The sequence below is a fragment of the Brachyhypopomus gauderio genome, chromosome 19, assembly GCF_052324685.1.
Source record: "Brachyhypopomus gauderio isolate BG-103 chromosome 19, BGAUD_0.2, whole genome shotgun sequence".
Lineage (NCBI taxonomy): Eukaryota > Metazoa > Chordata > Actinopteri > Gymnotiformes > Hypopomidae > Brachyhypopomus > Brachyhypopomus gauderio.
Window position 1 is genome coordinate 13,946,106 of NC_135229.1, and position 27,932 is coordinate 13,974,037.

The following is a 27,932-nucleotide window of genomic DNA, read 5'->3' on the forward strand; positions in this document are numbered from 1 at the left end:
GTAGTGATCTGTAGTGTGTGTGTGTGTGTGTGTGTGTGTGTGTGTGTGTGTGTGTGTGTGTGTGTGTGTGTGTGTGTGTGTGTGTGTGTGTGTGTGTGTGTGTGTAGTGTGTGATCTGGTGCTCAAGTTCCTCTTAGTGATGTACAGCTCAATCCTATTAGGGTCGCCTTCGCTTGGCGATGCAGCTAGCGGAGCTAACAGTCCTGCTCAGGCGATGCTCCTGTGTGCTTGTGCAGCTCCGCTCCCAGTGCGCTATATATGGCATCTTCTCATCACGTCCACCCTTAAAATGTGTATAAAACCATCACGGCTACATCACGATACCAATCGACTCAATTCTTTTCACGATTTGCTTTCTTTCTAATATGCACACGTGTTTAACAGTGGGATTGTGCCTGTACGGAAATCAAGAACGACGATGCTTTTCAGAAGGATGATACCTTCTCCACTGGTCCATGGATGTAGTCACTCCTCTAACTGTTCTGTAGCCCCGTGAACAGCGATGGACAAAAGTGTAACTAGGTAATGTGACATTTTCTTGTGGACATTAAACTAATATTTTAATCATCTTTTTGCCTTTACCACTGGCTTCCTGAATGTTATCTATTTAACAGCTATACATCTCATTGATTAGATCAAAATCTCCTTCATATGGAGTGAAGTGTTATTGTTTATGTATTTTGGACACATTGTAAACTTGACAGTAAAGGAGTTTGCTACGTGAAACATGACGACTGTACCGTTTAGAGGAATATTCCGGTGTTTTCTACTTTAAAGTTTACATTTTATTACACTGTGGTCTACCGAGACCGAAAAGTTATGTCCTCTTCTTCCTTACACACAATGCAATCCATCGCTTGTTTTGTGTATCCATCACATGAGTAAGTTGTAAAGTCTGTTGTGCTGTAAAAACGTTCATGCGTGTTTGCGTGTTTCCTCTTATTTGCGTGTCGTTGTGCAGTTCGCCTGCCACAGGATTTAGACCTCGGGAGATGTTATTGCTCATATCTATCGCTACCCAGAACAGATTAATAAAATAAGAGGGCAGTGCAGCCTAACCTTGTGGAGGATAAGGGAGAGCTACTGATATATTGGATATGGCAGGGTATTAACCCTGCGCACACTGTACACGGTTATTGCCTACTGTAGATCGTCGCAGTACATCGCAGTACATCTCCATTAGTAAATGTTGGCCTCAATAGTTTCCTCTCTGGTTGGAAGTTTTAAATAGCCAGGATGTTACGAAGTCTTTTAAGGAGCAGGATATAGAAACCTTTATATAGTCCTGCGAGGATTTGTGATCAAGACATTCTTAAATACTCAATCGCATTACGGTTTCCTTGGAGAAAGCAGCCTATAGTCTGGTGAACTTTGCATTTTACAAACTGCGTGCGCCAGATAAAATGTTGGAATAATGTTATTTGTACATCTGAGTATGTTAATACATTAATGTGCTGTAATCTTTTTTTAAGGAATTTAGAGTTACATAGAAGACTCGTGTAATAGACTCGTGTTTGTTAAAGACTTAGATGTGTGACCCAGGGTGATCTGCTTAGACAATATCTTACATAATCAACAACAAAATACAACATGTATGCTGTGTTTGCCATCTTCTGATAACATCAAATCAGACAAAACAAAATCATATCTGAATTTACCACACAACTTTATTAAATTAATGTGAAATGTGGACTGTTGATTGCTTGTAATTCCTACATGTTCTTGACTTGTTGCAGGTATGGAGTGGCTGGAATGAACTGGATTCTCAGTATTTAGTATCACTCTTGGACCCTCCTGTCATTTGGGGCCCTACCTGTAGACCTTTTGACTTAATTAACTCCTGAGTGGTCAGTATGGCTGAGAGATTGAACTTTGGGGCTCAGAAAGTGGCCCGACCCCAGGGCTCCCTTCCACCTGAACCCATCGACATCATCCGTATCAAGGCCCGGTCCAGGCGAGTCCGGATCAACGTGGGTGGGCTGATTCACGAGGTCCTCTGGCGGACCCTGGACCGTCTGCCCCGCACGCGTCTGGGCAAACTCCGAGACTGCAACACCCATGACACCTTGATGGAGATTTGCGACGACTACAGCCTCGGCGAGAACGAGTTTTTCTTCGACAGACACCCCGGCGCTTTCTCCTCCATCCTCAACTTCTACCGGACGGGCAAACTGCACATGATGGAGGAGATGTGTGCGCTCTCCTTCGGCCAGGAGCTGGACTACTGGGGCATCAACGAGATCTACCTGGAGTCCTGCTGCCAGGCCCGCTACCACCAGAAGAAGGAGCAGATGAACGAGGAACTGCGGAGAGAAGCTGAGACCCTGAAGGAGAAGGAGGGTGAAGACGTGGACACAGGATGCTGTCCAGACAAGAGGAAGAAGCTGTGGGACCTTCTGGAGAAGCCCAGCTCCTCCGTAGCTGCCAAGGTAGGTCCAATAACCCCCAAAACCAGCCAGACACGGGTCCAACTCGGCCTGTGCCCAGGGTCCGAAAGCAAAACCCATTCCCACAACCAAAAACGTGACCCGCCTGTACATGGACACACCGTCTAAGTCCACCTGCTGGTGTCCCAAATACATGACCTGATCACACACATAATCCAAACACATAGTCCAAATATGGATCAAATATGAGATGGGAGGACAGGACAGTAAACTGTAAACTTAACGTTATTGGATCTTACAATGGAAATCTGAATCCAATTCACAACTTGGATAATTTAACTATAATCAAATGAACAGTGGGAGAAAGATTTCAGCCCAGCTGACGTTTCTGTGCAATATTATCATTCTGCTAATCGTGAAATGACCAAGAAACAACATCAAGATTCAAAAGCATTTTCAAGAAGCGCAGGACCAGAATACTGGGTCAGAATTTTGTTGTTTGATATAAAAATAAGCTGATATAAAGCAAAATCTCCTTTTATTATTTTCTCATTCATTTTCATTCTTTGATTCATTTTTATTAAAGCAACTTACCACTAAATTGAATCGATTAGAGGAAGGATGTTCTTAATATTAATATGTACAGATTTAAGAAGTACACACTCAGGAATCTCACCATGAATGCTGTGTGGTCATAAAGCATTCTCTGCTTTTGCTTAGCTGAATAAGGCCTCTCAAACACAGGCTGTAGCATCATGAAGCCAAGCACTGTGTTTTGACTGCACACAGCTCGGTATGTTTGCCCATTTGTATGGGAGATTTAGGGCCTTGGCACTTCAGTCAGATTCTTATGAATTAGCAGAGCTTTCACAGAATCGCCCGAATATTCATGAATATTCATGATCTCCATTGTTTTGGTACGCCAATGGGTTCCAGGGATGCCGGGTGCGTATGCAGAGGGTACTGAGTTTAACAAGCAGACTCCACGTGTTTTCTGTTGTGTTTGTGATAAATTGTGATACACGAGGGCAGTTTTGTGATACACCTACAGTGTGTTCACACTTACAGTGGAGACACAGCATAAGTGTTTTATTATTATTATTTTTACATTGGTTTGGACTGGCATTACATTTCCTCAAGTGGACACTATAAATTATAGTCAGACTTTTATTTTATTCAGGGTTACTAAACTCATGCATACTAATTTGTCCAGCTTTGAGGGTGTCATTTTTGAGTCAAACATGTCTCATCTTTTATCACAACTGATTCTAACAGGCTACATGTAGCAAACTGCATTTGTTTTGTTAATAGACCGAATGCCAAATGACCTTGTGAATATTTAATATCACACCCACACAATGTTCGCATAATTTAAGATTAACAGAAGACCAGCTCAAAAATGACTTTTACCATAACTGCTTTTAAAACACAGAGAAGACATGGAAACTGTTAAGCTCTTTATTTCCAGAGTGGTCCTGTCTCAGCACAAAGTCCCACACTGTGTTTCACAGCTAGAAACAGGGCAGTGTCTCTCAGTGTTGGGACAGTGTTGGGACTGTAGCAGTGTGGCCAAGCCAGAGGGCCTGAGAGGACGGGGTTCGCTAACACAGTGTTGGGCTGTGTTGAGGGGAGATGACAGCTGTGTTTCTGCTGTGGCCTGGAGGTCTGTGTTGTGTTTAGAGGGTAGATTAGAGGCTGTGTTTCTGCTGTGGCCTGGAGGTCTGTGTTGTGTTTAGAGGGTAGATTAGAGGCTGTGTTTCTGCTGTGGTGTGGAGGTCTGTGTTGTGTTTAGAGGGTAGATTAGAGGCTGTGTTTCTGCTGTGGTGTGGAGGTCTGTGTTGTGTTTAGAGGGTAGATTAGAGGCTGTGTTTCTGCTGTGGTGTGGAGGTCTGTGTTGTGTTTAGAGGGTAGATTAGAGGCTGTGTTTCTGCTGTGGTGTGGAGGTCTGTGTTGTGTTTAGAGGGTAGATTAGAGGCTGTGTTTCTGCTGTGGCCTGGAGGTCTGTGTTGTGTTTAGAGGGTAGATTAGAGGCTGTGTTTCTGCTGTGGTGTGGAGGTCTGTGTTGTGTTTAGAGGGTAGATTAGAGGCTGTGTTTCTGCTGTGGCCTGGAGGTCTGTGTTGTGTTTAGAGGGTAGATTAGAGGCTGTGTTTCTGCTGTGGCCTGGAGGTCTGTGTTGTGTTTAGAGGGTAGATTAGAGGCTGTGTTTCTGCTGTGGCCTGGAGGTCTGTGTTGTGTTTAGAGGGTAGATTAGAGGCTGTGTTTCTGCTGTGGCCTGGAGGTCTGTGTTGTGTTTAGAGGGTAGATTAGAGGCTGTGTTTCTGCTGTGGCCTGGAGGTCTGTGTTGTGTTTAGAGGGTAGATTAGAGGCTGTGTTTCTGCTGTGGCCTGGAGGTCTGGTGCGTCCCAGAAGCATTGCCGCCTTCTTCCCAGAATACAGTCATGGACAGCAGTCAAATGGGCCATTAGCAATCAGCTTTAATGTACATGTACCCTCGAATCCTCCACACTTTACTGTTGTTGCTCCATTTTATTGCACTTTTATAAGAGAGAGAGCATGTCATAGAAAACCATAAACTGAGACAGAAAGTATCTTTAATAAACAAACAAACTATAATGATAACAAGAAGTGCAAAACTACTTTCAATCTGTAATATCACAATATAATCAGTATAATATCACAGTATCACAAAAACTATAAGCTAAAGAGATGAGTGCTGAAGTGTGTCCTTCATTTCTTGACATTGTGGTTGAATGTTTGTCTCTAAACTCCTTTAAATCAACAATCAGAAAGAACCAGACTCTGAATAATAGATGAGTTCAACCACAGTGTCATGAAATGAAGGACACACTTCAGCACTAAGCTCTGTGGCTCTTACCCTCCTTTCTTTTCAAGATATTGATGAATTGAAAGTAGTAATATCACAGAATAATCAGTAGAATTTTACAGTATAATCAGTAAAATATCACAGTGTAATCAGTGTAATATCACAGTGTAATCAGTGTAATATCACAGTATAATCAGTATAATATCACAGTATAATCAGTATATCACAGTATAATCAGTGTAATATCACAGTGTAATCAGTATAATATCACAGTGTAATCAGTATAATATCACAGTATAATCAGTGTAATATCACAGTATAATCAGTTTATCACAGTGTAATCAGTATAATATCACAGTGTAATCAGTATAATATCCCAGTATAATCAGTATATCACAGTATAATCAGTGTAATATCATAGTATAATCATAGTATATCACGGTTTAGTCAGTATAATATCATAGTGTAATCAGTGTAATATCACAGTTTAATTAGTATAATATCACAGTGTAATCAGTATATCATAGTGTAATCAGTATAATGTCACAGTGTAATCAGTATATCACAGTGTAATCAGTATAATATCACAGTGTAGTCAGTATATCACAGAATAATCAGTATATTATCACAGTATAATCAGTATATCACAGTGTAATCAGTATATCACAGTTTAATCAGTATAATATCACAGTATAATCAGTAGAATATAAGTGTAATCAGTATAATATCACAGTGTAATCAGTATAATATCATAGTGTAATCAGTATAATATCCCAGTATAATCAGTATAATATCCCAGTGTAATCAGTATAATATCACAGTATAATCAGTGTAATATCACAGTATAATTTCTTGAAAAGCACAAAACCTTTCCATGCCTGTCGCCCTTGGCTTGCTCACTGGGGGCTTGGACTCAGACATTTGTAAAGCTGCTTTGTGACAACAACTGTTGTAAAAAACGCTATATAAATAAAATTTGATTGATTGATTGAAGGTACTGAGGTGAGTTTTGAGTTAAAAGTACTGAGTTGTCTGTCTTTTCTTGACATTGTAGTAGAACTCATCTATTATTCAGAATCTGGTTCTTTGTGATTGTTGATTTTTAAGCGTCCAGACGTCCCAGACAATTTCACAGTGAGGGTCCCGGGACACAAAAAAATTCTGTTTGACCAACACCATGAGGAGGGATTTGCCTTTCTGATATACACAAGATGCGGAGTCCAGGAGAGTTACAGGCTGAAGGAGAGTGAGACGAGAGATCAAACAGATGGTGCACCTTTCCTCCGCTGCACTCTTCTCTACACTCCATGTGTCACACCGTAAAACTACACACCGCCCGCCTTCAACCGTCTGCTTAAGCCGATTTGTCATGAGCTCAAAGGAGTAGGTCCGTGTTTGTGCAGCGTGATGGTTGTATCTTCGCATTGTTGCCAGCGATGGACGGCGCTGTAGGTCCTGCTCACACCACGGAGGACGAGGGTTCAGACTCTGCCCCACTGATGTGTTGGCAGTCGGTCATTTGTGAGTCAGCTCTGAGTTCTTCTGCGCTGTCTCAGGTCTGACAGGATACGGAAATTCAGTCTGTGAAATATACTCTGCCATGTTGGTGCCAGCATGTCTCAGTGAATCAGTGCTGTGTTGTAATATACTGCATTCTATAGTAAAGGAAAAGCAGTTTCTGTTACAGGGATATTACCTCAGAGCTCAGACCTTGTTTGATGTTCCAGGAGATAACCTAATATGAACCCTAAATGATGACCTAGTGTGGAGTTCAAAACAACATCTCACACTTTCTCCCCCAATGTTAATCTGCTTTTCATTCTGGATGTACTGTAAATGGGCCGCTCAGTTAGAGGTCTTTATCGCAAAGCCACTCAAATCTGCTGGGTACCAGATTCTTTGCTAAGTATCCCTAGAGGGTCTAATTTTTGGTCTGTGCGCCTATATTTGCACAGTGGCCTGAAGAACCGGGCTGTGTTTCCTAACCTGGATAATGACATCATAGAGATGCATAACTAAGGAGTTCCTAGAATAGCAAAGCTATGATGTTACTAAGTAACAATTCCTGACAGTGAGTCGCCAGTATTTCCACCACAAGCTGCTGTTCGCCACGTCTGCTGCGGCCGGGAGAGCCCACCGTGTCTGAGATGTGTCCTGTTCGTGCCGTGCTCCCCCAAACGGAGCGCGGCGACAGGCTCCGTCTCGCCGGGTGTAGCGCTGCTGTGTGGTATCGGGTCACATGGCCAGCGGAGCCGTTAGCGAGGCCGGTCCCATTCCTAAGGAAGATTGAAGCAGTTTCTCATCTGCAACCAGCGTCCATTTCTCTGCTTACGAACGGGGATTGATGGGGGGACAGAAGCTGCTCGTTTGCCAGCACGGATTGCTGACTGTTGAATCTTGTGCACTTTGGGGTTTTTTTATGTCTTTAACCATTTCAGCACTTTGCATTTAGTGTCTGCAGGGTCTGGTGTGATGTCTCAGGAGAACGGACACGTTAACAACCTCATAAAGACGGGGGGTTACAACCTTGCCCTTTGATACCTAATGTATTGATCAAGTGCTTCGGTTTATTTTAGCCTGTTCCTTTCCTCTTGACATTGTCCCTGTCCTCTGTGTCATGAGGGATCTAGTGAAGTATGTCCTCTCAAAAGGGCTATAATCCCCTCATCACCTGATCGGGCAGAGCTATGTAAAAAAAAGATCTCCCCAGACTCACCTTCAAGAAATGTAAGAAACTGGTCTTACAAAGTATAGGACAAAAAATGTATTATTTCAGAACATGGTCAGAACTTGTGGGGTCATTCACAGTGAAACAAATGCTATGACATGACTGCCTGATGTGTTACACAGCAAAACAGCCTTTAAAAAGACACACACACACACACACACACACACACACACACACACACACACACACACGTTTGATTATCTATTTATTTTGTGTTATTTTGACCTTCTCTTGTGCGTCCCCAGTCTTCCACCACACTAACTGATTAGTAACTGTTAATTATGTGTAAATGTGAATGTGAGGTCTTAGTCATGTAGTCACGTCAGCCTTTGCTCGGCTTCCCTAGTGGACACAGAAACACGAGGTTAACAACAGCCAAGACGTGATTCCTTTGTCCGTTTTAAGCAAACGTCACCTGAATCACTCGAGGTGCTCTAACCAGTTCTGGTGCGATCAGATTGCTCCTGTTCTTAAGTGGCTAATGCATGAATAATAGATCAGATTTATGCAGAGCATCAGATACTTGACATTATTTTCATTTTGGAATTAGGGGGATGCACTTGACCTGATGGGCACCTTGTAGGGTGTGTGAGCCATGCGGAGACAGACAGCTGCGAACACCCAAATGGTGCATGGCTTTTCCAGTAAATCCAAGACCTGGCTGAGAAGCCATTTTCCAGTTAATAAATGTGCAGTTCATCACAGGCAATGATGTTTTACATCTAATTACACAATTTTCAGGAGCCTTTCTCCTCAGTGACATCCCTTCCCTCGTTATGAGAATGAACATTTGGTTGGGCAGCTTCCTAAATACCTGTTGATGATCTGTTAGTCAGTCAGTAATGGCCTTCACGCTCAGGTGTTTTTGTATTGAGAGGTAACGGGACTTTGTCTTCTCTCTCTGCTCCAATTCATGTCAGACACTCATTCAAGACTGGGAGACCAAAAGGGACACAGCTGTAGTCTAACCAATACACAAACAGAGGCTGCACCAACTTTGGTGTGTGAGCCAAAGTGCTCGTTGATGGTTATAGTCCTAATGCCAGGAGCTATAAGACCGTACGTAGATATTTTAAGGGAAATCCAATTGGCGCCTTATAAAGACTATTTTTCTGGAGTTGATGGCTGCTCAATAATTGTGAGAGATCAATAATTGTTTCACTGTGTCACTCACATGTAAAGGGCAATTGTTAATGTGCATGACTTCATCTTATCAAAGATCTGCTCAGATCAAGAGCTAGTTTTAGACCCTGTAATGATTTAGTGATGATTAAAATAGTGAGCACATGGTAACTAGATAAGTCTGACCAAAAATGTTAGATATAGGCAAACGACTGTTAGTTTATCATTCTTTCAGTACTTTGTGCCACAGACTTTCTTGTCTTTTCTCATCATTTATATAACACTGTAGTGAAATACGTATAATGTATAATGTGACCTGACCATAACTCTAGCCTTTATTTGATGACAATTACCAAGACCTGTATTATGAAACCTGTCTGAACAATTACACACTGATCACGCTCACCTTTAGGACATTATATAAAACATATGGGCATATTCATCATGCCTTTACACACAGAAGACAAGCTCAAAGTCACTCACCTCCTTCACACTGAAGGTCAACGCTTTCAAACACTTGCATAGATTTACACCCAGATTTATGATTTATGATGGGATTGAGTGAATTCCATTACATTAAAATAGGGTCACCACCCCTCTGTCCCATCCTCTTGTGAGTGACCTACAGATCTTGCAGATCTAGACATATATAGACATATATATATATATATAAGATACATTTTTCTATTTGGGTTGGTCGGCAGGTAGTCAAAACTGCAGTGAAGAACACAATGTTTCCAGCTTTGCAGGCAAAGTGCTTCTGAAGTTCTTGGAGGTGAAAGCAGTTTATGATAAGAAAAAAAAGTTGATGTTTAAATCATAACGTGTTAAATATAAAATGCCTGTCTCACCTTCCCAGTGGGTGGTCAAGTCTTTTTTTACTTGCACTCTTCACTCTTCTAGCTGGAGTGTTTTCAGGATTCTGCTCTTCTGGACTAACATGTCATCATTCCTGTGGATCTTCTACCATGGGGTCATCTTAGAGGTCATATATATATATATACACACATACATATACACACATATACACATATATACATGTAACATCAGGTTCATCTTAGGGGTCATATATATATATTCTGTTACATTCTGTTACACCCACTCTGAACACAGTCCATTCTGTTACATATATATATATATATATATATATATATATATATATATATATATATATATATATATATATATATATATATATATGTAACACCAGCTTCATCTTAGGGGTCATATATATATATATATATATATATATATATATATATATATATATATATATATATATATATGTAACACCAGGTTTGGACACCAGTAAGTTGTCAACACCACAGAAGAGCAACAAGACAGATCAAATGTACTTGAGGGTTTATTTAAGCAAACAACATCAGACACATGGGAGGATTGGAGGGGTAGCTGTGTGAAAAGGGTTAAAACTATTACAGCTCATCAGAAGTAAACCTCTACAAATCCTGGACTAAGCCTGTAGTGAACAGCTAGACTCCTCACCCCAGCCAGTGGCCCTAATGCACAAGCTTGAACCCCACTAATTAGAATTACCTTTATTAGCTTTAAAACAATATCTAAAAACATACATCAAACACACATTGCCGAATCCAAACTACTGCCTGCGCTAAGCCACTGGCTAGAATAATTGGTGGCGCACAGTGTAGTACTGGTTGGCCACCCAGTCTGAGACAAACAAAAATCAACTGAAGTAAACACGCACACAACCATGCACCAAATCACACGTTGAAATGGCACCCACTCGTACACTCCCCCAAATCTCAGCAAAACCCAACCACAGAGATCAAGCAAATCACTGATAAGTTAACCAGACCAGTCAAACAGTCTCAACCCACACACCCACAAACAATACCTCACACACCTAACACAGACACTCCAAAAGAAACCAACCTGTACGCCACCAACCTTACCCCCTGCACAGAGGAGACCAACCCCCCCCCCCAGCACCTCCAACTTCCTGCTTTTAAAGGGGAGCAATCATTTCAGACTGGGCACTTCCTGTCACTCAGCGCCACAGCTCCCCTATTGTCCCAGCCCAGGCATTACACCCACCCTGAACACAGTCCACTCTGTTACACCCACCCTAAACACAGTCCATTCTGTTACACCCACCCTGAACACAGTCCACTCTGTTACACCCACCCTGAACACAGTCCATTCTGTTACACCCACCCTGAACACAGTCCATTCTGTTACACCCACTCTAAACACAGTCCATTCTGTTACACCCACCCTGAACACAGTCCATTCTGTTACACCCACCCTGAACACAGTCCATTCTGTTACACCCACTCTAAACACAGTCCATTCTGTTACACCCACCCTGAACACAGTCCATTCTGTTACACCCACCCTGAACACAGTCCATTCTGTTACACCCACCCTGAACACAGTCCATTCTGTTACACCCACCCTAAACACAGTCCATTCTGTTACACCCACCCTGAACACAGTCCACTCTGTTACACCCACCCTGAACACAGTCCATTCTGTTACACCCACCCTGAACACAGTCCACTCTGTTACACCCACCCTGAACACAGTCCATTCTGTTACACCCACCCTAAACACAGTCCATTCTGTTACACCCACCCTGAACACAGTCCATTCTGTTACACCCACCCTGAACACAGTCCATTCTGTTACACCCACTCTGAACACAGTCCATTCTGTTACATATATATATACTATTGAGAAGTTGAGAGGGCTAGCAGCTCCCCAATCTCCTATTCTCTGTACATTCATGACTTTTCTCTAAACTCTTCCACCTGCTTGAACTTATTTTACGACTTAGTGAGCTAAGACACTTGAGTTTGATCCACAGCTACTCCTGGAGATCATTCTGCAGAACATGTATTTTTGAGCTCAGTAAACTTTCAGGCGTCTCTTTGGGGCAGAAAACGGAGAACTTCCAGTTAAAGTGTTATTGAGAACGCTGCGGCGTTCGGAAATGCCAAAGCCAATAGAAGTTGTGACAAAAGGCTTCAGCGTTGCGTGTGCAGTCAGAGTCTGTGTGGAGCTCATCTGTCAGAGAAGATCTGAACTGGGAGCACAAACGAAAGTCTTTCTGCACAGAACTAACAAGGAAATAAGATTGAATATAACCTGTGTGCACATATATTCACACACACAAAAATACACACAAACACACACACACACACACACACACACATATGTATCTATTTAAATGCACATATGTAACACTCATCTACCAGTATCTGAACGGGAAGTACAAACAAAAGTCTTTCTGCACAGAACTAAAATCTAATTTTTAAATTTTTTTAATGGAAATAAGATCGAATATGACCTGTGTGCACATATATTCAAACCTGTGTGCAAAACTCATTCTTGTTTCATCAGCTTGATGTCCGGTTTATATTTTCCGGAGGGAAACGCCTGCTTTCTTCTGCTGTGGGAGGCTTGCGTCTCGCAGTGTTGAAATCAACACACGGCTGTGAACAGACACACGATGCAGCTGGATGTAACACTGAAGTCTCTTGCTTTTGTCTCTGATTGAATTTGTGGGTTTTAGCTGCCAGGCAATTATCATGTTGTAATGTTTTGCAAACATGACGGCGTCAATATATGTTGGTAAGTCTGTGTGTAAACAACAAGATCTAGCTGGCTGTGTTTGTATGTGAATGTTTCATCTTCAAAGAAAACTTTGCCTGTCGCAAAAAAAAAAAGTCTTTCTCTCTTTTTCTTTCTCTGCCTGCTGGTTTCATTGTTTTTAAGAGCCTTTTTTCTTTTTTTTGTATTCTGTTTTGTGTTTTGGTTTCTGCCTCTTTTAAGAGGCACAGTAGCACAACTCAACCTTCGTAAAATCTGGCCGGGACCTGATCCAGCCCGCAACGCCCAAAGCTGTAATGATGCACGCACTGGAGCAAAGCTGTGTGTTATTAACATGACATGACAACAAAAATGAATATTATTACCTCCACCTCCCCCCCCAGTCAGGAGCTGTGCTGGCGGAGTAGAGCCTGAAGTTGTGGAGTCTTTATCCCTTAAACACAAACCCAGAAGTGATTTCTGCTCTCGGAGAGATGCACACCACAGTAGCCCAGCATATTCAACGCAAGGCCAGATCCCAGTGATTGTGCTTAAAAATAGACAAAGGGCGTTGGACAGGCTGAATAGCACCCTGCACGCTGTGTTTACAGGAGAGGAGACTGCTAGCTGGGGGGGGGGGGGGGGGGGGGGGGGGGTGTTTGTGTGCAAGTAGCAGGGTGAACACTTGTCTGTAAATCACAGAGAGTCATCGGGGCCACATTTATTGACTAATCACTGTAATCAACCCCCCCCCCCCCCCCCCCCCCCCCCCCCCACACACACACACACACACACACACACACACTCTCTGCTTCCTGCCTCCCCCGCACACCCTGTTGAACAGATAAAATGACGGTAGAGGAAGCGCACCAGGGTCCAGGGTGGAAATATGCTTGTTTAACGCTCTGTTTCTGTGTTCGCCTATGATTAACTCTTTTCTATCATTAGCAACGTGTAACAGACAGAATGTCACTTACTCAGCAGAAGACCCTTGACAGGTTGCCAAGTCAGCTAAAATAAACCCTCCTTAAAAAAAAACCTGAATCAAACAGATCCTGTGTCAGCCTTCCATAAATACCTCCAATATTGACCAAGACTTTCTTGGGTTTCCAGGCACAATTTCCCCTTCCTCTGCAGGCAGAAATGATAAAAGTGTTTTCCAGAAATAATTCAACCTTCATTCTCTCCGAGTTAGTGGCCAGTCTTCCAAAGAGATGCTGCACTGTTGGCTTCTCTGTGCAGACCCTTAAAGTGTCTGATCGTCTGGACGTAACACTGACTACACTGCATTAGTACTCCAGCGCTTTTCTACAGAGTACTTTGAAGTTGGTTTCTATTACAGTACCACGTGTCAAACATTGTTTCAGTATATGATTTTTGGGGCAGTGTCACATGCTTGGTAAACAAGATAAACACAAGTTCAGGAAAGACACAAATATGCATTTCTGCTAACTATTGCATTTCATAATACAGAGAAGAGACTATAAAGGCTCTTTTAGAGAGGATAGATGAAATCAGATAAGCACTTAATCTTGGTAAAAAAAAAAAAACAGAGAAACAGGAGATTTGGCTGTAAGTAACTAAAGAGACTGTGGTGGGTGTTTGCAGCAGTAGTAATGGAATCTGTCTGTATCAGTCATGGCTCTCAAGGTCCAGGTCCCACAGACTTTCCACCCTCCCCATATTTAGTCAGGTGCGATGAAAAACTGGAAAAAGAGTTGCAATAATCATTTAATCTACAAGATAATACAAAATATAGGACCAGATATGGATTAGATTATTTTTCTGGTATAGACGGTACATGGAGCTGTCCATGGTGCTGGATGCAGACTCACACTCAAGCATGAAACAGCTCCAATAGTGGTTTAAACATAAGGCTATTTTTATTATTATGTTCTGCAAGATTGCCTTCCCCATAATCAGGCCTGTGCATCCAAGTAATTTTGACTTTATTTGCATTATCTGTATTAAGTTGCAAAAGTAACACAGCAGGCATTAGAGTCTATTGAGAAAAAAAACAATGTTCAAGTTGATATGTTTAGGTGTGAGGCCACATGTTCTCAGGTCAGGACTGATGAGACCAATCTTCCCCAGTCTCCCCCACCAACACTCCGCTTTGTCTCCCACTATCTTAATGTCTCTCACCAAACACAAGGTGCCGTTGTCTTCTCATTTTCACACAGGCACTGAGGCAGAACACTGTCTGACAACTGCAGGAGATGGTTTGTGGGAAGTATATTTCTTAGAGGTCAAGCACCGGTCAAACATCTTTTTGTTCTTTTGTTCATTGATGCTATTCTACCCGGGTCACCAGTAGAGGAGCCAGTGACTATCTGGGACAGAATGCGACTTGTTGGAGGCGTCAGAGACCCTGGAGAGTGTGGGAACTGTTCAGAGATCATATTCACTAGGAAAATTGGGGGGGGGGGGGGTCAAAGGAATAACTGAATCTATGGTAAGCACAAGGCAAACTCCTTGCTTGGGAGGCCCAGAGAGGCCATCAGACTGGCTGGCGTGGGGAGTGGCTGGGAAACACTTCTTGTGTCTGCAGCTACTGTTTTGGTTGTATTGGTTGGTGGGTTGACAGGGGGTCTCTACCTTCCTGACTATAGATGAATATACTACAGCAGCTTTACACTCTGATCAAGCCCCATTGCAGAATGCACCTGCCACCTCCCTGTGATCAGCTAAATTCATTAATTATTTCATTCATTCAAAGGCGTAGTTGGATGAAGAATAGGTCGGAACCATATCAAGGTAAGCAGTATCCACAATCAGAATCAAAAACAGTCCAGGTCAGTATCTTCAAACAACAAGTTCCAGGCAACAGTACAAAAGGGCAAATTCTAAACAGCAGAATAAACAACAGACCAGTTTAATCCAGATTAATGTCTGTGATCCAGATAATCACAGACAGAAAAACTCTCAGTATGTTTCCAAAAAGAGTCGACAGTACTTTGGAATTAGGTAATGGAGAAAACTGGATTATATGTGTTATTTGTGAATGGGAACAAGTGTGAATCTTAATAATAAGGGAGGAGGAATGAGGTAGACGATGCATAGGATTGTGGGAATTACATGGTCCTCCTGGTCTTGTGGTCCTGACATCTACCAAAGATCAACAAGACTCTGAATGAACACCTAAGGCCTTTACCACTTCCACCTGGATCAACAAAGTAGGTAGAAAATAAACAACATACAAGGGCTTCTGGGATATGTTCTGATCTGAGATCAGCCTCTTTATAGCGGTCCAACGTTCTGCTCTTATGAGTGAGCTCCAGGGTGAGACAAGCATTCTGAGGGAGCTCTCTGGTGAAACATGTTTGCAGAAAGGGCCAGGGACATGGGCGTGGTGTCTGAGGGACGGCTTGTAGGGGACAGAACACTCGCTACCTGTTGCAGGCAAGTGTGAGATTCTGGCGAGTGTGGAGATTGTTCAGAGAGCATATCCAAGTGGGAAATACAAACACTTGGGGTGTCATACAAAAGAAATGACTGAATCCACTGGGAGCAAACTCACTAATTAGAGGAATCACTTTACAGTGTGAGTAGAGTCAGTCTGCAGCTGCCCCGCTCAGATCCATGTCCTGATAGCCTCTGGTCATGTCCATGTTTCCAGGGAGCTACAGTAAAACAAACACCTGAAACACCAGTAAAAAAACCCACCTGAAGCCTGGTTCCTTCATCTGCATGTCTTCTTCTTGCCATTTGTGCAGGTTTGTCTGGCTGGGTGGTGTAGGTGTAACTTCCCATCATGTCTTGCTCTATAAGTTGGAGGTATCCAGACGTAGAAACTTGAGAAGACAGTAGATGTAAATGTGGTGTGTCGTGGTTGAAAGCACATGGAAGCCATGGCTGATGTCACCTCAGGTTCCAGCTCATACAGGAGGTAAAGACAAAACGGATGAGACTGAACAGAAGTCCAAACACATAGCAGAAACACAAGGGTCGAATCCCACTGAAGACAAACACAATGCTTCACACTGAGACTGCATAACATTTACTAGCATTTAGTGTTTACTAGCACTAGCTAAACAAAGCTAATTTATTAAAGACAGGTAACTTAAAAAGAACAGACAATTAATTGAATCCATGTTATTTGTCCATGACTGGCAATTAAGCATTACATGCCCATACTTAAATTCAGGAAAAATGGTCATTAATCAGTCTAATGGCTTCAGACACAAAAGTCATCCTTCAGTCAGACCATCTGATTCTAGAAGGAGTGATGATTATACAAGAGGCTACGGCTGAAATGCAGAAGGGAGAAGACGAGAGGGGTCGTGAATAATGGAATGTCCTTTCTTCAGCGTTTGCTGTTTGTGAAATACAGTAAATGTTCTGAGAGGAAGACCGATAGTCTTCGAGCAGCTGTGATGTTCTTACAGTGATTCTTCTCTTTCAAACTTGAATGAAACCAGCAGGTGAAGTAAAAGTACTCTCTCAATTAACGAAAAAATATGAACAAAACAGATGAATTCACACTAACTGACTTTAACGTCTGTCGTTTATCTTTTTAAATATTGCTGCAGTATTGTCGTCGAATTTTTATTTTCCATGAAAAATCATACCTAGTAACATTTGCTTTCCCTGCATCCTTTTAATTGATGTGTGTGTCTTTTTTAAGAGGCTGCAACTTGGAAAAGTCTGCAATTTTGTTCCTTAGTTTTGGAGAAATTTATTTCCAAACATTAACACTAATCTGCAAAAACCTGCAAGAATGGACCACGATCACAGGATAGCCACAACAACAAAAAATAAACTTGCAGATTTTATAATATGGTGGTGTTAATGTGCACTTGTGCAGTCATCTGTATACGAGATAAATAAAAAGATGACGGCACATCATTGTGGGTAAGAGAGATTGGAAAAGCTTCCATTTACACACAAAGTTAATGATGTCAGATTCAAAAACACCATTATCCAGACAATTAAATAATAATCTAATGTAAAACAATTTAAAAGCTTTTCAGGCACTAAAGAAGGTCGCAGTGTTTTAAATGCAAATTGAAGAGAATCTCACCCATCCTTTAAGAACCTGAGATTTCACAGTATTCTCAAATAATTTCATTACCAATGATATAAGAGCTATTGCTTGAGAATCATTTAAGCTCTTATACTGGAATTTATTGGAACTACAGAATGTCACTACACCTGAGAAATGACACCAATAATGTTGGTTTCTTGAACAGCTGCCAGAAGACCAAACCCAGCTGGTCAGCACAATATTTAGTGTCCTACCATTTACGACATCAGAACCTGCAGCCTTGAATATGTAAGTAGCTTTAAAGCACCTAGTAGACTCAGTAATAAGAGGTTGTCCAAATCATAAATCTTGCCTTAAATCAGGAACACCCAAGAATTTCCAATTCCCAATTCATAGTATCTGACCATATTTTAATAGTTATCTCCAGCCTTTTAACCCTTTAACAGGTGCATATACTGGTGCCAACAGGTGCATTATGGTCAACCGAGGACACGATATAAAGATTGTTGATTACTGCATAACTCAGGCGCCAGTGACACTGTATGTGGGGAAGGAGAACCTAACACAACCAAGCTACCCCCGTGTCACTGTTAATGATGCGTTAGTGTTAGGAACCAACATCCACCGTCCTTACAATAGTGAGAAACTGACCAGTGAGGAATGGTAATGAGGGGGAGGAGACTAATTAATTATGCATGCCAGGTCTTGGGTAAAGTGCCTATACAATAAGGGTAGCTGTTTTAGTGATATAGCTGTGATGCTGTAGCTTTTCTGTGATACTTTATGTTCCCAAGTGGTAACTGCACTATATACTTTGTTAATTATAGTAGGAAGGCCGGTTTAGGATTGAATACCACTGCTGTTCACAGGAGCTGTCAGGGGAGATAGTTCCTCTCTTACCTTGTCCCTAATAATATTATCACAATAGGTTTTCCCCTCACCACAGGTAAAGCAAGTTAGTGGGCCGGGTCTGGGTCTTTGAGTGTGTCCTCTGAACTTCTGGCCCAGTACCAAAAACCTCACCATGAGGTGACTGCAGCTCAGGTGATCGTGTTGACACCCATCCATAGTGAGAGTTCGATATCCTTTTAATATCCACAAAAACACCAATGATTTCAACTTAATCTCTCTCAATAGCAGGTTTTTACATGGCCTGCTAAATATAGCATGATCAGGGCCTCGAACGTCAACATATCTCCCTATCCTGTCTATACTGCAGCATTCTGAGCTGAGCAGGAACTAGTTAGTCAGTCATAGACGTTAGATGTTTTTATATTGTAACTAAAGTGTGCGTATTTGGCCGGACGTTTTGCTGAGGTTAAAATTTTTTCCCCGGTGGGAATGAAAAATGCTATACACATAAACTGGCCTTGCCTAGAGGTGAAAGAATATCTTAAATCCATACCATAAAACCATACTTAAGTAAATGAAACAACAACTTAAATATAAAGAAGAGTTGAATACCTAAAAAGAGTTACTAAGGAGTTGCTGAGGAGGTTCTTATAAAATTGCACAACAACTTTGTGTGAAATGGCACCACAAAGTAAAGCTTTTCCAGGGATAAGTTTAATGAATGTGTGTGAGTAAAAAGATTCATTTCACCTGGCAGCATAGCATTGTGGGAATTTACCTGTCCACTTTTCATGTGGTCTATCTTAAGAACACAAACACCTGTTCTAAAAAACAAAGTTGAGTAATTTGTGCTATGTAGAAGTGTTAATATATAGTTGTGCTCCTTCATAACTATAGAGGGTGGTGCACATTTTGAGAAATTATTCATATAGTATGAAACTATTCATATTCGTATAGTTATCTAAACAGTTAGGCTGTTTTCCCGACCTTTTGACCTGAGCGCCCGTCACTATGGAGATTACAGGTATTTTAACCCCGTTCCCGACCTTAGACTGTCCTGCCTGGTGGGGTCATGTCCTGATGTGATGGCTGTCCCAGTCTGTTCACAGACCCGCTCTGATCCTCGGACTACATCACAGCATCACAAGTCTTTAGATCTCATTTAACTGATGTAACTTAATTTGTTTTTGTTGTTCAATTATTTTTTATAGTTGTTAATTACTTTTTAACTTGCTCATTTCTGTAAATGTAAAGTACCAAATAACATCAAATGTAATGTGAATGTATCCCAATGTTGAGATGGTTACTTTAAAAATGCATAACAGATTACTGAATACTCATTTAAACATGAATCTATAATGTAATCCAAAGGTTTACTTTAATAAAGTAACACCCCCCCCCCCCCCCCCCACCACCACCACCACATAAAGCTGGAGCAGAGCTTTTAGTGTTAAACAGACAAAAATACATAAATCGCTCAAGTGCACACCTGCCTTTACAATATTTATAAACTTGCAGACCGTGTCTGTATTGGGGATAGTCACCACAGATCGCTGCTGAGTTTTTGATATCAATGTCAATGCTGACAGGCCATTCTCAGCCCACATGTGACATGAGAAGAGACATTGTAGTGCCCGGTGAGCTATGAGTGATTCAGACACAGCAGGTTCAGTGTCAATGCTAGTTTAAAAATACCCAGCTGACATCCAGCCTGTGGTCAGGTGTCGACCATTAGGAAGTGTTGGTGGACATCTCACCATAACGTGATTTAAATTCCTAATGAATATTCATAATAACCAAAGGCGGTGGTGACAGTAATGAAGCTTTATAGCATGAGAAATAATAGTTTGAGCACCTTTGTTCTGAATGTCTGTGCACATCAGTTTACAATGACTATTAGATACATGTGGGCTTCCCTTTAATAGTGAATGAGCCATCACTAGAAAGTATTTCACGCACCACATGGAACTTTGTGACAAAACTCCTAAGGTTGAATAAACACATCTTGTCTACTTATAATACTAATGTGTACTAATAGTAAACGTTGAGGACTTTTGTTTTGCCTTCTGCTTCAGAGCTATGTGAGCTAGGGGCAACTGTGCTCACATCGCGTTCTTCCTGGGCGGATGTTTCGGGATAATTGTAATAATAGGATTTCGTTGCTATTTATAGTGAGGATACAGACAGGTTAGAAGCGATTACTCATTCTTTCCACCCCGGAGGAAGAGACAGCATAAGGTTCAATGCAAAGACATTGTGTATGACTAATCAGAAACACGGACACTTAACGAGTTATTACCGGCCTTACGGAATTAAACGGAAACCTGATCGCAGACCTACACTTATGTACTCGGAGAGGTCTTCCATTCACAACTGAGCCATACACACATTTTAATTTCAAAACATTGGCACAGTATCCATTTTCCCACTGACTGAATAATAGCCCGTGAATGTATGACGTAGGTAGCTTTGGAAGCTTTGGATGCTGGTGGAGGTGTTTAGTCTGAGGTGTGAGAGGGCCGAGCACACCCCTGCCGCTCGTGACCGTGGCCTTCAGCTGTTGATCCGTGTTTGTGGTGTGTGCATGAGAAATGTGCGCACAGTCTTTGGTGAAATGGCTTTTTATAGGCTGTGACAGACTGCACATTTTAAAATGCAGCATGTGTGTGTGTATCTTCGTCACATTACTCCATCCATGCATGGAAGAGTGGAATATAAAACAGACAAGGAGCGTCCCAGCATCCTGGTACACAAAGATTTAATAGTAGGACTAATAGTATCGTGAACTTCACAGCTTGCCATTAAACAGATGAAATATACCTTGTGATATTACTGAGGTTCCCCCTCCCATGATGGAACGCAGAGTAAGATGGATAGGTGATAACGCTATCGCCATTAAGGCCTATGAAAGGTAGTGAGAAGAATGATAAATGTAGGGATCTGCACATTTATGGAAAAATCTGGAAAAATGGGAGGAGCTTAATGGTTCGAGTTACTAGCCACAAGTGATGTGCAGTGTGTGACTATACTGATCTCTTCATCGAAATCTCTTCTGCATTAAAGTGTATGTGACAGAGTAATGCCTTTGAAATGTAATTTTCCAGGGGCCATTAGATTTAAGCCATTTTAGGGTGATTAATTATCTGCCTCATACTCCCAGATTGACAGTTTACAGGGCACATTTACTCTTTGGATGGAACTTGAAACATTCCCAGATTTAAACTTCAACTATAATTAACGACCGTGTAGGGGAAAAAAGAGCAGAAATTAAATTGACACATCACATTGCTGTAAGAATGTGAGACTCCGGTGGTTATTATAGCAATATGACATATGGATAACATGAAATCAAGGTGAATGGGAGGAGCTATCATGATATGGCATGTGGTAAATGGTAAATGGTAAATCAGTTTCATCTGAAATATCTGATTGATCAAACTTGGAGCATCCATAGACTAACAAAGCAGCTGATCAATATGTGCTTGGCAACTAACAGAGATCACAGAATGCTGGTGTCATTATCCCTCAGCCAGTGCTGAGATGGTTCCTTTTATTTTCTTCACAGTTACAATTTTTCATAATTTCTTTTAGTAATGTAATCTTTTAGTATGTGTCCCATATCCCACACTTAGACACCTCTTATATATATGGGGCACTTGCTTTCACAGCTAATGAAGGACCTCTGTCCGAAACATGTTTACTAACATTTTAATTGTCTGTCTTTCTGAATATAATACTCTGCGTTCTTTAGCTTGCATCAAATGCTAGTGCTACTTAACACTGATGGAGCTGCTGTTGTGTAGAGGAAGACCCTCAGATGCCACCCCAGGGGTTTGCTACGCTCCTGCATTATTAAAGAAAAGCAGGAAATGATAAACATTAGTGTGCATAGTATAGGGTGACCAAACGTCCGTATTTCCCGGGACATGTCCGTATTTCACGTCCTGTCCCGGGCGTCCCGGGATATTTTTTAAAACTGTGGAAATGTCCTGGTTTTTAAATTACGTTAATCGGGCCATTAATTCTACAGGCACTAGGACCCTGAGCACGGCGCTGTATGACACGGAATCCCTGAGCATCATCAGTTGAGCCTCATCATACTCAACTGGCGGAGAACCAACAACTTACGTTCGCCACCCACCCCCCCCCCCCCCCCCCGTCCTGGTTTTCCCAAACAAAAATATGGTCACCCTAGCGTAGTATAAATGACACCCGAACAGGTTTGTCATAAAACCTATAGTTTTCTTTCAGAATCAATATTTCCTTGGGGATACTATACTCTAAAATACTCCCACAAATGTGGGCCTTTGATTGCAAACAAGATTTGCTAACACACACAGAAAAAAGTTATTTTCCTAACAAAGTCCTCCAACACCATATTGCCAAAACGACTACATCCCAATAAAAGTCTTAGAAGCGAAGCTAAAGTGTAGACTTCAAAATTCTAGTGAACAAGAATTCAAACACAGGTGAGTCTGGTTGTTCATTAAACAGGTGACCAGCAGACAGTTGATTATAAAGGACTATAAAGTTACTTAACTAGGAGAACCCCTCCCATTTCATGCTATCAACAAGGGCACCACATGGAAGAGAAATGTCACAAGACCTGAGAAAGAAAATAATTTCTTTACACATGAAAGGTGAAAGCTACAAGAAGACATAAATGAAACCATAACCAGCTCACACAGGTCCCATGATGAAATAAATGGTAACACTTTACATTGTTTACTTACTAACGTTAACTAATGCATTAGTTAACATGAACAACACATGAAGTAACACATTACAAATAATTAACTAACGTTAAGTAAACATGTAACAGTTGCAGCTCCTGTTTTGGCCCTTTGTTGCTCACACCTTTTTAGAGCTTTAGTGTTTTAGTTTGGAACAAAAGGGACTAAAGAGCTAAAAACAGTATGAACACACTTCAGTTCTTATGCTGATAGATTCTGGATATTTCCAAGTTATCCATTACTTATGTAGGTAAATCAGTACAATGTAATATATTCCTTTAAGGTCACACCAAATAAGGTGCAAGCAACAAAGAGCGTTATTAACGTTATTACTGGAAACATGGTGGATATAGTGAAACATGGTGCATATAGTGAAACATGGTGGATATAGTGAAACATGGTGCATATAGTGAAACATGGTGGATATAGTGAAACATGGTGCATATAGTGAAACATGGTGGATATAGTGAAACATGGTGCATATAGTGAAACATGGTGGATATAGTGAAACATGGTGCACGTAGTGAAACATGGTGGATATAGTGAAACATGGTGCATATAGTGAAACATGGTGGATATAGTGAAACATGGTGCATATAGTGAAACATGGTGCACGTAGTGAAACATGGTGGATATAGTGAAACATGGTGCACGTAGTGAAACATGGTGGATATAGTGAAACATGGTGCATATAGTGAAACATGGTGGATATAGTGAAACATGGTGCATATAGTGAAACATGGTGGATATAGTGAAACATGGTGCACGTAGTGAAACATGGTGCATATAGTGAAACATGGTGCACGTAGTGAAACATGGTGCATATAGTGAAACATGGTGCATATAGTGAAACATGGTGGATATAGTGAAACATGGTGCATATAGTGAAACATGGTGGATATAGTGAAACATGGTGCATATAGTGAAACATGGTGGATATAGTGAAACATGGTGCACGTAGTGAAACATGGTGCATATAGTGAAACATGGTGGATATAGTGAAACATGGTGGATATAGTGAAACATGGTGCATATAGTGAAATATGGTGCATGTAGTGAAACATGGTGCACGTAGTGAAACATGGTGCATATAGTGAAACATGGTGCACGTAGTGAAACATGGTGCATATAGTGAAACATGGTGCACGTAGTGAAACATGGTGCATATAGTGAAACATGGTGGATATAGTGAAACATGGTGGATATAGTGAAATATGGTGCACGTAGTGAAACATGGTGCATGTAGTGAAATATGGTGCATGTAGTGAAATATGGTGCATATAGTGAAACATGGTGCACGTAGTGAAACATGGTGCATATAGTGAAACATGGTGGATATAGTGAAACATGGTGCACGTAGTGAAATATGGTGCATATAGTGAAACATGGTGCACGTAGTGAAACATGGTGCATATAGTGAAACATGGTGCACGTAGTGAAATATGGTTGTGTCCTTATGTGGGGTTGCTCTGTTTCATTGATGGTGTGGTGAATTCACAGATGTTCTGCTCTATATTGAAAAGATGCACCATCACTCTGTGCCTGTCGTCATCGTGCAACCTCTCCAACATGATCCATAACACACATCTAAGGCCACTGTGGCATTTCTGAAGAAGAACAGTGTGTAAGTGGTTCAGTGGCCACTACACTACAGTGTGTAAGTATGTGTCCTGATCTGAACCCAGTAGAACCCCAACAGGGAATTCTGAGGAGAAGTTGAGTATCATTCTCCATCCAACGACCAGCCTCCATGAGTCATTCGTGAAGAACAGAATATGTCACCAATTCATTCCATGCCTAGAAGACCTGGTGCTGACCTACACAATCAGAGGTCAAACTACACAGTAGATGTAGTGGTTTTAGTTGTGGGGTGTATTCGTTTTTGCATCAACTAATTTGAGGAAAACTTAAGATTTGTAATCCAAAATTGGGTTAAACGATCTGTGAAACTCAGCCTGGTCAAATATTTGGAAGTTGTTTGTGTGTTCAGTGAGATATTGATTAAAATCTTACTTTTCAAATTGGTGTACTCATTTATGAGCAGTGTGTGTGACACACACGCACACACACACACACACACACACACACACACACACACACACACACACACACACACACACACACACACACACACACACACACACACCTACTCTTTATTTCTAATATGTTCGACATAAAAAGGGAAGATTTAATCTAAGATGATATTCTATCTTTAGATTAAAATACCTGTGTTACTAAGAACATGCGTTTAGTCAGATGTGTCCAAACCTTTGACTGGTGATGTATATTTCGTATATATTTGGTATATATTTGGTGTATATTTGGTGTATATTTGTATGCATGTATATTTGTATAAGAGTCTGTGATTCCTAATGCTTTCTAAAACACGTGTGTGGACCCTACACACATAGTACATGTAGTTGTATTACACACCATTTGCTGTTTAACAATGCAAGTGTTTGAAATCTGAAGAAATTTTATTCTAGTAACCTTACTGAACTTCTGTTGTTCTCTTTCTATTTTAGATCCTGGCCATAATATCCATCTTGTTCATCATTATGTCCACGATCGCCCTGTCACTGAACACTTTACCTGAGCTCCAGGTGACTGATGAGTTCGGACATTCGAACGACAACCCCAACCTGGCACATGTAGAAGCTATTTGTATAGCCTGGTTCACAATGGAGTATGTTCTACGCTTTCTGTCTTCTCCCAATAAGTGGAAGTTCTTCAAAGGTCCTTTAAATGTCATTGATCTACTGGCCGTTCTCCCCTTCTACGTCACGTTATTCCTGACAGAGTCCAATAAGAGTGTGTTGCAGTTTCAAAATGTACGAAGGGTTGTGCAGATTTTCCGAATCATGAGAATACTCAGGATCCTGAAACTGGCCAGACACTCCACAGGTCTTCAGTCCTTGGGATTCACGCTGCGCAGGAGCTACAACGAACTGGGCCTGCTCATCCTGTTCTTAGCCATGGGCATCATGATCTTCTCCAGTCTGGTGTTTTTCGCGGAGAAAGACGAAGATGCAACTAAATTCACCAGCATTCCAGCGTCGTTTTGGTGGGCCACAATTACCATGACGACTGTGGGTTATGGCGACATCTACCCCCAAACGCTTCTGGGTAAAATAGTGGGCGGTCTTTGCTGCATCGCCGGTGTGCTGGTCATCGCCTTGCCCATCCCTATCATCGTGAATAACTTCTCCGAGTTCTATAAAGAACAGAAGAGGCAGGAGAAAGCCGTGAAGCGCAGAGAGGCGTTGGAGAGAGCGAAAAGGAACGGGAGCATCGTATCGATGAACCTGAAGGATTCTTTTTCTCGAAACATGGAGCTCATGGACATTGTGGTGGATAAGGGCCCAGAGAAGTCCTCCGACAACCACCTTCTCCCAAACAGATGGACCTATCAAAAGAGCACAGACTCTGACAGCAAAGCGAGCGATTCGAAATATCAAGAAGTGGTCCAGTTGGGATCTCCGGAGCGGGTGGCCAAGCCGGCCTCAAGTCCTCAGCGGCTGAACGTAAAATCCCTGGAAAAGACATATAACCAGATGACATATCCTGGCACTGGAACACCTGGTGTCTTGGCCCCAAAAGAGGGCAGCAGGACGAGCAGGGAGGAGACACTAGAACTGAGAGTGGTGCAGTCTGAGCCAGCGCAGAAGGAACGTCTCATCACGGACATAAAGAGTCTGTCGAGTGTCGACAGCTTCATGAGCTGCTCCACCAGCTGCTCCACGGACATCCTGGAGGTGGAGAAAACAGCTCTGCTTCCCAGTGTAACGGGGACACAGTTGAGACACCCTCGCGCACCACCTCCTCTAGACCTCAGCCAGATCTCCTCCCTGGACATACGGGCGTCCGACAAGGCCAAGCAGGCTGGCAACATCATGGAAGGTCTCTACGAGTTCATTCAAGGCAAGCCGGAGAGCAGCACGCAGTCCCGCGGGGAAGAGAACAAGAGCTTTGACATGAGCGGCGAAAACGTGAGCTCGCCGAAAGGAAACACCCCGCCTGAGCCGAAGGGGCCCAAAGGCACCGTCACAGACTCTGGAGAAGAAGAGCGTCCCAGGCTGCGTGTCGTAGTGAGCGGCAACACTGTGATCCTGACCCCACGACCCCCCCACACCCTCAAGTCCACAGGGAGAGGACCCGGCAAGAAACCAGCGGGGGAGGCGACGTCGGGTTCTCAGAGCGCAGGTCCTTCCTCCGTCAGCCAGAGGGGAAAGAATCGTATGGAAAAGCCGGCGGTCATTCCTGCTTCACCTAAACCTGCAATAAATAGATCTCCTGGCATGACTGGTGCTGGCGTCGTGGAGGACACTACTGAAGGCATTCAGAGCAGACGGAGGGTCGTCAATCATCTCCGCTCGTCGAATTTTCTCAAATCCTCAGGCGATGGGAACCCATCACCACCGTATGACACCAGTGTGTAATGCTTACAAGGGCAGACACAGGTGCGGACTCACCCAGACTCACCCAGTGGTTACAGAGACTGGAAAAGGCACAAAAACGCTCTGGTATAACAAACAGGGTGTTCTATAGCTTGCATGACAGGAAATGTTTGTCTATGTCAGGGTGTGTAACTTAATACTGATGGAACTGCTGAAGACCCTTAGATTCCACCCTAGGGATAGACTATGCTCCCGCACTATTACAGAAAAGGAGGACAATAAGAAATAATAATAAACATTACAGAACTTTACCATATATATATATATATAT

At 42.1% G+C, this 27,932-nt stretch overlaps 1 protein-coding gene across 2 annotated transcripts; it reads left to right on the forward strand.

Annotated features, from left to right (window-relative positions):
- Positions 1–221: 221 nt before the first annotated feature.
- Positions 222–27,880, forward strand: kcnb2a (potassium voltage-gated channel subfamily B member 2a). 2 transcript variants are annotated; one of them, XM_076981550.1, is made up of 3 exons: positions 222–522; positions 1,737–2,429; positions 25,730–27,880. In XM_076981550.1, the coding sequence occupies exons 2-3, from the start codon at positions 1,854–1,856 to the stop codon at positions 27,641–27,643; spliced, it is 2,490 nt and encodes an 829-aa protein (XP_076837665.1). In that variant the 5' UTR covers positions 222–522; positions 1,737–1,853; the 3' UTR covers positions 27,644–27,880. The 2 variants fall into 2 exon arrangements, with proteins under 2 accessions (XP_076837665.1, XP_076837667.1); XM_076981552.1 differs by lacking the exon at positions 222–522 and adding an exon at positions 1,329–1,364.
- The last annotated feature ends 52 nt before the right edge of the window (positions 27,881–27,932 follow it).